Source organism: Pezoporus flaviventris, unplaced genomic scaffold (genome assembly GCF_033815535.1).
Source record: "Pezoporus flaviventris isolate CSIRO_AGI_PZ_B2104156 unplaced genomic scaffold, CSIRO_AGI_Pfla_v1 ptg000021l, whole genome shotgun sequence".
Taxonomy (NCBI): Eukaryota; Metazoa; Chordata; class Aves; order Psittaciformes; family Psittacidae; genus Pezoporus; species Pezoporus flaviventris.
Window position 1 is genome coordinate 4,801,428 of NW_026892569.1, and position 12,171 is coordinate 4,813,598.

Sequence of the window (12,171 nt, forward strand, 5' to 3'; positions counted from 1 at the left end):
AGTCCCAGTGCTCAGTGGATTGCTATTAATCAGAACAAATAAACAAGGCAAAGAGGACAGACCTCCTTGAATGCATAAGATTATTCCATTTTATGAGTTAGTAAACAAACTGCATTAGACCTGTAGTCCCTGCAGAAAGCAATCCAAATTGTGTTTGGATTGGGAGGTAAAAATTCAGAATAGAATTTGATAAACTGGCTAAAAGCCTTAGTACGACATCTAATCCACCCTCCACTAGCTTTGGAGGTGATTTTGAGCAAGTTCTTTCTATTCCAGTGACTCTATATTCCTCTTCTGTAAAATGGAGATAACAACCTTCCCTCTTTGCAATCCAGAGATGAAGGTAGCAGTGAGATCTAGATGTTAGGAATTATTATCCTTCCTGAAGCAAGGCTACATTGCTTTAAAGTTTATGCTTATAGCTCTTTCCCAAAATAATTTTGAGGTAAATGTAGGTTCCTAAGTGAGTTTGGCTGTAGTTACATCTATCTGCAATGAAGTGGTCTTGTCCTGATGGGCTCTTGAAGAACCACTTTTTCCAGCCTCTGCTTTTACGTCTAGTTTTGTTTTTCTTAATCTCTGTTTCTGGATAGCTTTTAGAAACATGGCCAAGAAGATGGTGAAGACAGGTTTGTACCTCTGGGCAGTGCTGGTGAAATCAAAGGAAGATCTCCCCTGTGCTCAGCACACAGAGCTGGATGCCAAGGGAATGTTTGGTGTGGCAAGCTGAGCCCAGGGCCCTCTGAAAGCCCCAGCTGGAAGATGAACTGTGCATCCCTTGGTCACTCCACCACGCCATTGCTTCCTAGAGAAGGCGAATTCATCCCTCTGGCTGACTCCACCCCCGCCAGAACCAAGGTGCCTTTGGGGCAGGGCGATGGGGTCTCAAAACTCAGCTCATCCCTCAAAGAGCCCTTCTATTTGTTTTCATAACCATAAAAACTAAAAACAACATCAAATAAAGAAAAATCAGTTCCTCAATGCAAGAGATTGCCAGGAATGTGAGCCCAAAAGAGGTTTAACCAGCTGGTATTGACCCCAGCCCCATGCTCCTGCCTCACCTCACAAGGGAGGCTTAAAGCCGCAGCCAGACCAGAGGCTCCACACAGCAAAGTGGAGAACGTTGTGGCGAATCACACAGATTGTCTTTCATAACTTTAAATTTGCTGTAGGGCATCGTGTTGGAAGTTAATGTATGCACTCTACTGTACTTCTTACGCATTATAAAATCAGCCGATTATACAACCCCATCCTGGTACCTGCACGTGTCTTCAAAAGCTCCTGCCATCCCTAACATGTATCCCGCATTAGGTAAGCTTAGTTTTGTAATTAGTTTCCTCCATGGAGACAAGACCTCCCCTCCCAACAACTGATCACCTGCAGCCTTTAAAAGGCACCTCAAAGCCACCCACCAAGTTACAGGAGATCTCTTGACAGGGAGATTTTACCTTCTGGAAGCATGCCGGTGTCCAAAGAGGCCTCTGCTACTGCAGCCCTGGTCACTGTGCCACGGGAGCCCCGGCAGACAGACTTCCAACTGGTGCGAGTCAAGAGCACGTGGTGCCGGATCAAGAAAGGAGAAGCCCTTTCTGGCTGCGAGGACAAGATAACTCTCTCCGAAGCAAAAATGTAAGTATCAGAGCTCATGTTGGTCATGAACGACTGCTCTGGCTAGCCAGACTGTGTGGTCTCTCCATGGAGGGATGCATCTCAGATGGAAGAACCTTAAACCCACCATTATGTGTAAAACTATGGGAGAGTGGGCTTCAAGGTGCAACATGGCAGCACAGCTATTTGTTGTTCTTGGCATGACTTAGCCAAGTTACGGAGGGACTTTTATCAACAGCCTCAATTTTTATAGATGAGAAGTTTACTTTAAACTTGTGGAAAGCTCAGGCAGGGATTTCTGAATGCTGCACATGGGCTCCATTTCCCTCCTGTATGTACATGAAATCTTTGTGTACAAACGTTCATGTAGAGGCATGGGAGAGAGATGCATTTCTAGAGACAGCTGTAGATAAATGAAATGCCTAGATGGGAAAAATAAACACAGTAGGTCACTGACAGGAGCAAAACCCATACATAACACATCTCTCAGTCACCTAATGCTGCTTCAGACAGAGGACAGAGACAAATTTTCCCCGGGGATGCATACAGCTCTTTGCTGATATTACTTCCTTCCAGTGAATTATCCTTTAATTACAGGATACTCCTTGTCATGAGCACATGGAGCCCCATTTTGATGCGAGTCTTCTTTAATACAGCTACGTTTTTCATGACAGTTTTCTAGCATTTCTCATACTCAGGTTTTAATGTCACAAATCTAACCCTTTATTCAGGCAGGTTGGAAGGATCTTCAACAGTGCTGGCAATGGGCTGTGGATGCCCACAAGCATTGCTCAGAGGGAGCTGCAGCAGATGTAATAGGATCTCAGCAGACTCAAAGGCAGTCTACTGGACCTCGGTCAATAGCAGAATGAGCCTAAGGCCTAGGTTGCAATGGATGCTAGCTGTGCCATGTGGCATCCAAATCTGATTCCACCAACTAACATTCAAAATCATCCTGTCTCTTAGAAGGGTAACATACCAGAGATAAGGTGCACAAGCAGATAAAGCAGAGCTAAAAGGTGTATGTTTGGTGCATTAAAATGCACACAATGATGTTTTTTCTAATACTGCATTTTAAAAGCCCAGAAGACATTTTCTGGGAGATATAAATCCTCACTGTTTTTCTTTAACACTTTGAAGTTTCACTTAGAGGCAATTTGGTAAAGAAAACAGAGAAGCATCTATTTGGACCTGTAAGAGAAATTTCAGTCATGTGGAAAGAAATTGGGCATGTAGGGAAATCTGATTATCCAATGAGCCATCTGCTCATTCAAAACACAGAACAAAGGTTCACAGAAACCGTCAGGTTTTACCCAAACGCAGCTCAAAGAAGAGGTCTTAAATAAGATAGATTTTGCAGTTTCCTTCTCTCCTTTTTTTGTTTCTCTTTCTTGATTCCAAACAAACTAAAACAGCCACTTCTTTTCCCCTTGCTCCCCCTGTCCCACAGAAGTAATAAGTGAGTCATAGGGCTTTGTTCACTGTTTTAAGATACTACATGTTGGCTTTGTAGGCTTTTGTCTATCCTTTAAAACTCCAGTATGGAAATCTTTCCCAACCCTCAAATCACTATTTTCCCATTTGGGATAAATTTCTATCATACCTCTGTCAAGGTAAAGAGATCCAGGGCTCCATTTGGAGCATTGCAGAAACACTATTTGGTAAGGAGGTGTGTGGCTGTGTGTAGAGACAGGAATAAATCGACTCTTATCACCCACATATATTGGGCAAAGGATGTTTGCTCCATAAATACTTTGGAAAATTTTGACAATCTTTTCCCCGCTCACATCTTGGAAGCTGAAATGACTGGTCTGGGGTTTTCTGCTGAGGTTTTCAACTCCCAGCATGAATAACATGCTCCAGCCCTGTCTGATCACTACCACATAGAAATTCAGACATTTGACTGTACACTAAGACATGGGAGGTTTCTCCAGTACTAAAGCAGTTGAGCCCTGACACCCAGGAGAGCCATCCCACCCTCACAGCCCTGCATTTTGCAGTGCACAGGCAGAAGACTCCACATTCCCCACCTCCCAGCTACATCCTTAAACTTAGTTCAGACATGCAAAGTACAAAAGAAGAACATACTGATTTCAAGCCATGTTTTCTGACCCTTGCCAGAGGTGAATGCATCTCCGAAGGTGGGATTTCCTGGACAATTGAAGCTCCAATCTATTTTTGCTACAAAGTGGTAGAAACATACAATATACTGGATCCTGCTAACGTGACTCTGCTCTGGGGTCACATTACTGACCCAAAGCAACTAGAGCTAGCCACTAGTGGCAATAAGAAGCTGAGGCGCTTTATTGTCATAGATGAAGTCGTTGATGAACTTTATGGCTCCAAAGTCAGAGAATACTTTGAAGAGAATAATGTTCAGCACAAAATCCTTGCCTTGCCTACCACTGAGGAGACAAAATCCATGGACTTGGTCTTGAACATCTTACAAGAAGTCCAGAACTTCAGCATTGACAGGCGAACCGAGCCCATCATTGCCATTGGAGGAGGCGTCTGCCTGGACATCGTAGGGCTGGCTGCATCTCTCTATAGAAGACGTACCCCTTACATTCGGGTCCCAACCACCCTCCTCTCGTACGTTGATGCCAGTGTGGGGGCAAAGACTGGGGTGAATTTTCTGCAGTGTAAGAACAAGCTCGGGGGCTACACCCCCCCTGTAGCCAGTTTCCTGGATAGATCCTTCATCCAGAGCATTCCTCGGCGACACATCTCCAACGGCCTTGGTGAAATTTTAAAGGTATGAAATTTTGCAACTGCAGTTTTCCAAAGCTGAAATCATAGAACGATAGTTTGGGTTGGAAGGGATTACTGAAGGTCATCTAGTCCAACCCCCCCGCAACAGGCAGGGACATCTTCAACTAGATCGGATGGCTCACTGCCCCGTCCAACCTGATGTTCAGTATTTTCAGGGATGAGTCATCTAGCCCTTCTCTGGGCAAGTGTTCCAGTGTTTCACCACACTCATCATAAAAAATTCTTTATATCTAGTCTGAATCTACCCTCTTTTAGTTTAAACCATTACCCCTTGTCCACAACAGGGCCTACTAAAAAAATCTGTTCCCATCTTTCTTATAAATTCTTTTTAAGTATCAAAAGGCCACAGTGCTGTTAAAATGTTCATCAGCATTCATGGCATTGTATAAACCATCTTATAGAAACAAAGATTGGCCATTAGGCTGCATGGGGACTTATAACTCTCATTGAGCAGATATATATATTTTTACAGCTGCTAAACTTGTTAGAACCCCCTTACACACAGTGCCTGGTACTAACCCTGTGGAGTAAACCCCAGCACTCAAGGCCAGACACAGACACAGCACAACCAGGGAAAAAAAAGCATCTTCCCATTGAGGCTGATCTATAGCACTCAAATGAACTGCTGGCAGAGAACCCGAGGCTCATTATACTGGGGATTAATAACAATCTGCCAGATCATTTGCACCTACCTCGCTAGCTATGTCGAGTGTGGTCAACCCATCCACCGTGAGATAAAGTCTACATCTAAAATTACCTGGAAAGTGCACAGTAAATGGTTTTATGCCTGAAGAGCTCTGAAAACTTTTGATAAAGCAAAGGTTCAGGCTATTAAAGTGTATTAGAGATGAGTTCGTCAGTAGCATTTTTCAGTGCTTGCACAGTGGGAATTCCCCAGGACACCTGGAGGTTTCTGGCAGTCACTGGGAAAGCCACAGGTTACCATTCCCCACTGCAAGACAGTGCAAATGCCTGAGTCAGAGGGCAAAAAATTACACACTTGTAAAACAAAAGCACTTCTGAACCCTCAGAGGCTCTATACTGCAATGCTTTCCCATCTTCCCCTGCTCAAAGAGCAATCCCAAGTGCTCCCATCATCTCTGCCATTTTAACAGAGCCCCACTGGTCATTTCCATGCCACCTTTTGCACACATCTTCACTTACCATAGCTGAGAAGATGTGTAACAGGTCACATTCCCTAGGGACCTGTTGAATATTCACCAAATAAACACATGCTAACCAGGAGCTGTGTCTACAGAAATACAGAAACACTTTTTCAGGTTGTAGAGGTAGAAATTGCCCATGTACCAAGTGCTCAGGTACTGGAGGGTTGGAAATAGATGATGCTTAAGGTCACTTCCAACCCAAATCATTCTATGATTCTGTGATTTCTTTGCTAGTGTATAATATGATAATGTGGTATTATAGTTCAATCTATTGAAACTCACATTTTCAACAGCACATACAGGGATCACACAGTTATCTTTTAATTACCTCTCCCATTCTTTGTCCTAGATGGCACTCATGAAACACAAAGGGCTGTTCGACCTGCTCAAAAGACATGGAAAATACCTGCTGGACACCAAGTTCCAGTCCTGCAGTGGCTGTGCTGACCACGGGGATGCAGCACTGCAGACTACTAGGATTGCTATTGAAACCATGTTGGAAGAACTGGCTCCCAACCTCTGGGAGGATGACCTGGACAGACTGGTTGATTTTGGTCACCTTATAAGCCCAGAGCTGGAAATGGTGAGTGACAGATTTTATATTGCAACATCCATTGAACAAAAATATTAAAAAAAAGAAAGAAAGATGTTTTCAGTCAGCAGCATGAAAACTTTGTGGAAAAGTAGCTAAACTCCAGGTTTGTGCATGCTACCTCAGGTCACCCAATGCACCCAGCCTGGTCCTATTGGATAAAGAGACCCATGCCCTTTTCTCCCACACTTCCACCTGTGTTTCCAATTCAGACCACAGGCCAGTTATTGCTTCTTACCAGGCACTTACCAAAGCACAAAGACAACCAGAAATTGCCAGTAAGGAATGAAGGGGGAAGATTAGACCTTAGGCAACATTCAGAGCTCTTCCCTCCATGCCATAGTGCTCTTTATTAGCAATTTGAATGGGAGGAAAATTAGATCCTGGAACCCTATGAGAGATTTTACATGTAATTAATCACATATAAACCAGATCATCCTCTGCAGCCCATAAATATCAAGATGCTAACATCCAACAAACCTGTACTGCTGCGAGTTGAATGTCAATTTTCACGAGTACTTTTAGAAAGGAAAGAACTACGTATTTACTATTTGCCAACCCAGACCTTTCCTCCCACACGCCTTTGCTCCATTCCAGAGGGTTTTGCCAGCACTGATGCATGGAGAAGCTGTGAACATCGACATGGCATTCATGACATACGTTGCCCACACACGCGGGCTCATCACCGCCGAGGAGAAGGAGCAGATCATCCAGTGCATGAGAGGCCTGGAGCTGCCCGTGTGGCACAGGGGCTGCAGCTGGCCCCTCATCCAGACAGCTCTCATGGAGCGCCTGAAACACAGTGGGGGACAGCCCCGGATGCCTCTCCCCACCGGCCTCGGTGTAGCAGGTACTGCAAAGAGGGACATCAACGGGGGCCCAGGAGCGGGTGCTTGGGTGGCAATGGGCATCCAGCACAGTGACATGCTGGAAAACATGCCCTTAGCTCTGCAGTTGTGCATTCCTGCTTTTACTTGTGCTTTCCTTAACATCTCAATACACCCACTGAGAGACAGGATCCTTCTCTTGTGTGTAACCACTCAGTTAAGGACTGAGTATAATTTATTATAGTATGATCAACCAATTCGCTTTACAAAGGTGTTTGCAAATGGACAGTCTAAATGTAGTACTCTGGCAGACAAACCAACAATGTCATAAGGGAAAAACAATTCCTCTGTAAGACTTGAGAATATTTGTTAAATAATCCTTAGCAAAAGGAATTAAACATGTTAGTGTGCCTAGAAACAATACTTGAAAACTAAATAGTATCTGTCAATAGCTGGGATTAAACACTCATAAGATTTAGAAGTAAAACCCAAAACAACCAACCCCTGGCATAGAAGCAATGCATGGGACCAGGTTGCGATCTCTTGCATCAGTATCCATCCAGACTATTTGCATGAAGCTCAGTCCCTACACACTCACAAGAAAACAGACTCTCATAAACTATTTGGAGCTACTCTCCCCCATAACAAGTTAGCACAGAAAAGCAGGAAAAGCTTCTCTGGTGTTCTCTTAACTACAAGTCTTATTTCACAGAGATATTTAATGACACTAGTGAAGAGACCCTGGAAAAAGCATACAAGCTGTGGATCAGGGACTGCAAGACGGAGCTGGAAGAAAAGCCAGCTGCTCTCTGAGACCTGTGATCCTGAGCTGATGGTCCTGTCCCACACCTGAAGCTGTTCACATCGTAACTTAGTGGGCAGGATTACACCCCAGAGCTGCGTGGACCAAGAAGAATATAGGTATTCTCTGACCTGATTTACCTCGTTCAGTTGCTCTATTTAAAATGAATTCATTAGTGCTCAAGAAGTGGTGGCTCAGATGTGAAACCACCAAGTGCCCATAGCATAGTTCATAGCAAACTGTCTCCTTTGAGGTAGTGAGCAATATTTATTCATTCACTCAATCCAACCTGGGCCTGCCAGAGCTTTTCCCAGCTCCCATTGTCACACCAATGCTTGTTGTTGGACCCCCGAAGCCAGGAGGTTTATGTCACTCATATAGCATGTAAAAAGAAGTGGGGCATCTCCATGGCACCATGAAAAGCCTCCATGCTATAGAAAATATTTGAAGTGGGTTATGTCCTTCATTGGTTTTGGCATTCTGGGTTGTTCTTGATTTTCAGCTCACTGAAACTAGCTAAAAAAGTAACTCAGGAACCAGCCTTTACTCCTGGTATAAGGGAATGACACACTTGGATTATAGGCACCGTTACATAGCCACAGATCAGCAGATATCACTGCTGTTGAAGCACAATGGGAGCTGTATCTTGACAGCATGGTAGCCCTATGTCTTGGGACTCTTGAGACGCTGAGGACATGCTGGCAAGACTCATCTTGCTGCCAAAATGTATAGCAGTGGTTTTACTGCACACCCCCTACAAGTGGTGTGACAAATAGGGTAGGATTTGCATTGGTGTTGCCTATGAACAAAGCTGAGCTACCAGGCTATCGCACAGAACCCCATGGGCATCGCTATGGAGCATGTGCCATGGGTCTCCTCATACCTGGCTGGGGCTGCTTCCCCATTGTGGTGCCTTCTGGGTAGATAAGGTGAGCTGTGGAAAGCCAAGAGAAAGAGGACTCCAAGTGAGTTCATCATCTTCAGGCAGCCTTGGCGTCACGTCTCAGGATGCTGACAGACTCACAGCAGATTGTACGTCAGATGCTAGCTGAAAAATGTAAAGGTAATGTCATCCTTCTCCCTGGAGGGTAAATCAAATGGATCACAATCAGCAAACAACCTTTGAATTATTTACAGCATTATTTTTTCCCCTTATGCCATACCTGTTTGTGCTGCTGTGCTGAAGTAATAAAAGCTATTAAAACTGGAAAACTTCTAAAATAATGATTTCATTACTGCACTCATTGTGTGCCTGTGGACATTTGCACGAGCTCGAGAGACAGACACTGGGGGGATGAGGAATAGAGCTGACATAATAAATCCATTTTCCTCTTTAGCCTGGAGAAGATGTGCCTAAAGATACACAAAAATACTTCCTCGTCCCTCCTTCAGAGCCACACGTAGCTCTAGCTTCAGAATGGGTTTTCACACAGATGGTACCACTTTACCATGCAGAGCTTGCGTAGTGCCCTCACAGCAAACAATAAAAGCACATCCTCAGAGCCACATCTTCCCATAGAAATAATCCCTTAATGCCCTGAGTTAAGTAAGCCAGTGGCTCAGGATATAAATGAAGTTCTTTCCTGTTACCACGCCATCAAACAGGTTCATTCAGCCAGGTCCAAACTGCAGCCATCAGGAGGACAAAGCGTCGCTACCACTCACAGGGAAGCCATCTGCACCATCAGCCTTTCACTGGAACAGAAGGGACAGTGCAACAGGGGGCTAGGTGAGGGCCTGAACTTTTTAGGAGTGTGAGGGAGCCCCAAGGACAGCAGTGCTGAGGGGCAATGTGCTGACAGCCTCCAACTGGGGAGCTGCTTGTTCCCCACCTTATCTGGTGCTGGCCGCCTCTTGAATATGATCTAAGACCGGAGACCTGTATCTTCAGTGCTCCTCCCCTGGAGTTTATAGTGATCACCTGGGTACGCTCGCAAGTGGTTTGTATCCTTTCCAGCGGCTGGAAGGGCCATTTTCAACATAAGATTATCTAGAAATGAATGAGGTGCAGGAAATGTTCAAGGTCAGTTTGGACAGGGCTTTGAGCAACCTGGTACAGTGGAAGGTGTCCCTGCCTGGGGTGAGTGTTGGAACTGGATGAGATTTAAGGTCCCTCCCAAACCATTCTAGGATTATGAGCTGCCCAATAGTCATTGTCCTTCAGTGCTGCAGTCCCACTCCTGCCTACCCACATGGAGGAGGTACCAAACATCAACTTGAGTTGCCTATTTTAAATGTCCAGGGAGAGACTCTCGGATCCCAAACGCATTTAGCACTCCAGTCCCATGGAAAGCCAAGCAGCAGCTTGGCGGGGTCCAGCCAAACTGAGCCCAGAAGTGTCCCAAACCACACATACACATTAAGAGCCAACATCTAGGACTGATGTGCTCTTGCTGACAGTGATGTGGCTGCAGGTCACCTGCCGTTCCCACACGTTGGCTTTGCCTCCATCTTCAGGAGCCGGTGTGTGTGTGTCTAAGAGCACATCAAAGGAGCTGAAGCACAATTAAGACTGAAAAGTGAACACATGATTATTACTTTTTACCCTCCCTTCTGCTGCGGGTGACAGAACGCAATCAACCCTGACGTGCTTGGTTGCTTAGTAGCAGCCAGCCACATTTTTAATTATATACTAAAATATGCTAAAGAACATAAAACGGCTGTGTGACTAATACGTGGATATCAAGAAAGGCATGTGACAGCAGCTAAATTGCTTCAGTGTCTGATAAAGAGTGGCCCTGCCAGGCTTGTCATCGGAAGATCAAGGGAAGGAGGTGGAAATTATTATTAATAAAAAAAATGACTTTTTGAAATACACCTTATTGTTTGCAGTGCATTTTTGTTACTGTCTAGCATGAATTTAATTCTTTTCCATTTATTCAGCTTTGATTTAATTCCTGCTTTTTCAAACAGAACTATTATCATTAGACCTAAAATCTTTGCTTATTTTCTTATTACCTCCGATCTCGTATTACTTCAAAATAGAAAAGTAGGAAGCCACACAGGACAAAGCTGGGCTCTCCTCAGCACAAGTTCTTCATAGATTTGTTTGATCAAAATTACTTTAGTGGTCAGAGAACAAGAAATTATTTTGTTACTTACAAGTTCTGAAGTAATTTCTATTGCAAAAACCTGCTCCAGGAACTGCTTTTCAGCAGGGAAAAAGAAGAATAAAAGAGGAAGAATACGAGCTCTAATTTCAATAAGATCCCTTCCAATGCAAACCATTCTGTGATTAATAAAGGAGTATCTAAGCAGTTGCTGTTCACATGGCCAGCCAAAAGCATTCAGTGCGACCAGTGTAAAACCCGGAGCAGGCCAGAGACCTCGAAGGCACTAAAAGGTTTGACTGAATGTGTTTGAAGTGGCTAAACAAACAGCGCTGAACCTAACAGCAACTGCTCTGTTCCTCCTGCGGTGCAACACGTGCTCAACCTTTCCACGCTTGTCTGGCTGGAGCCGGCGCCCCCAGTACAAATTGCACGCTGTGTTCGGAGAAACAGCTTGTGAACGGCAGTGTTAAATCACGGCTCGGCTCAGAGCGACGCGAGTTCGCTGCGGGTGCCGGGATAGAGCTAACGTGGTACCGCAGGGAATGCCACCGGCCAGTGACGCCGAGATCATCACTACGGCAGGCGTGATCAGCGAGGGCAGCCTGCCCACGTTAAAGCCTCGCAGCAGGAAGGATGCAGCCCCACAAGAGTGTGCTGTTCCCTGCCTTTGTAACTGGTGTCTAGCTGGCTGCTATCAAAGGCAGACAGGAGGAAAGCCAGCGGGAGCAGGGAGTGCTGGAGAGGCGCTGCTGAATGGTGGGAGACGGAGGAAAGCGTCTGAGAGAGACCAGAGCACCCAGGCTCTGTGCCCCACCTACCAAACCCTGCTCAGCGCCCAGAGCACATCTCGGCCACCCAGTGCACCTTTACCAGCACCAGCCTCATTCCCGTAGGATGAGCACCACACTCAGGCAATGGATTTCATGCTAGAGCCAGGCACTTGCCTTCCTTCCCAAAGGATTGCAGCTGCCCAGCCTGCCGGTGGCTATAGAGAGGTGACCACTGACAGGCTGTGCCCAGCTCCCAAAGCCTCTGACAGGGGGTCCTGCCCTCAGCAGATAAATCAGGCATTGAGGATTTCTCCCATAGCTCCTTTGAGACAGCATCCACGATATGCAGTGTTGTACATCAACCCCATGGTGATCTCTATAAATACATTAAAAGAGAAATCAATGTTTAGATGTTTTGCATGCCCTGTCTTGTCCTACTCACTTAGCAGCCTCCCCATTGCCTTGCACAACTCTTAGGGCCAGCATTAATATAGAGGCCTGTCACAAGAAACATCATTTCCCTTTATGACCATAGAGCACAAAGGTGCCTCAGCCCCAGAAAGCGCAGGGATGGGGTAGAA

General features: G+C 45.4%; 1 protein-coding gene across 1 annotated transcript; it reads left to right on the forward strand.

Annotated features, from left to right (window-relative positions):
* Positions 1–1,459: 1,459 nt before the first annotated feature.
* Positions 1,460–7,778, forward strand: LOC133270741 (2-epi-5-epi-valiolone synthase-like). Its single transcript, XM_061456220.1, has 5 exons — positions 1,460–1,629; positions 3,730–4,363; positions 5,896–6,129; positions 6,736–6,988; positions 7,678–7,778. Exons 1-5 carry the CDS (start codon positions 1,460–1,462, stop codon positions 7,776–7,778), a joined length of 1,392 nt encoding a protein of 463 aa, XP_061312204.1.
* Positions 7,779–12,171: the final 4,393 nt, after the last annotated feature.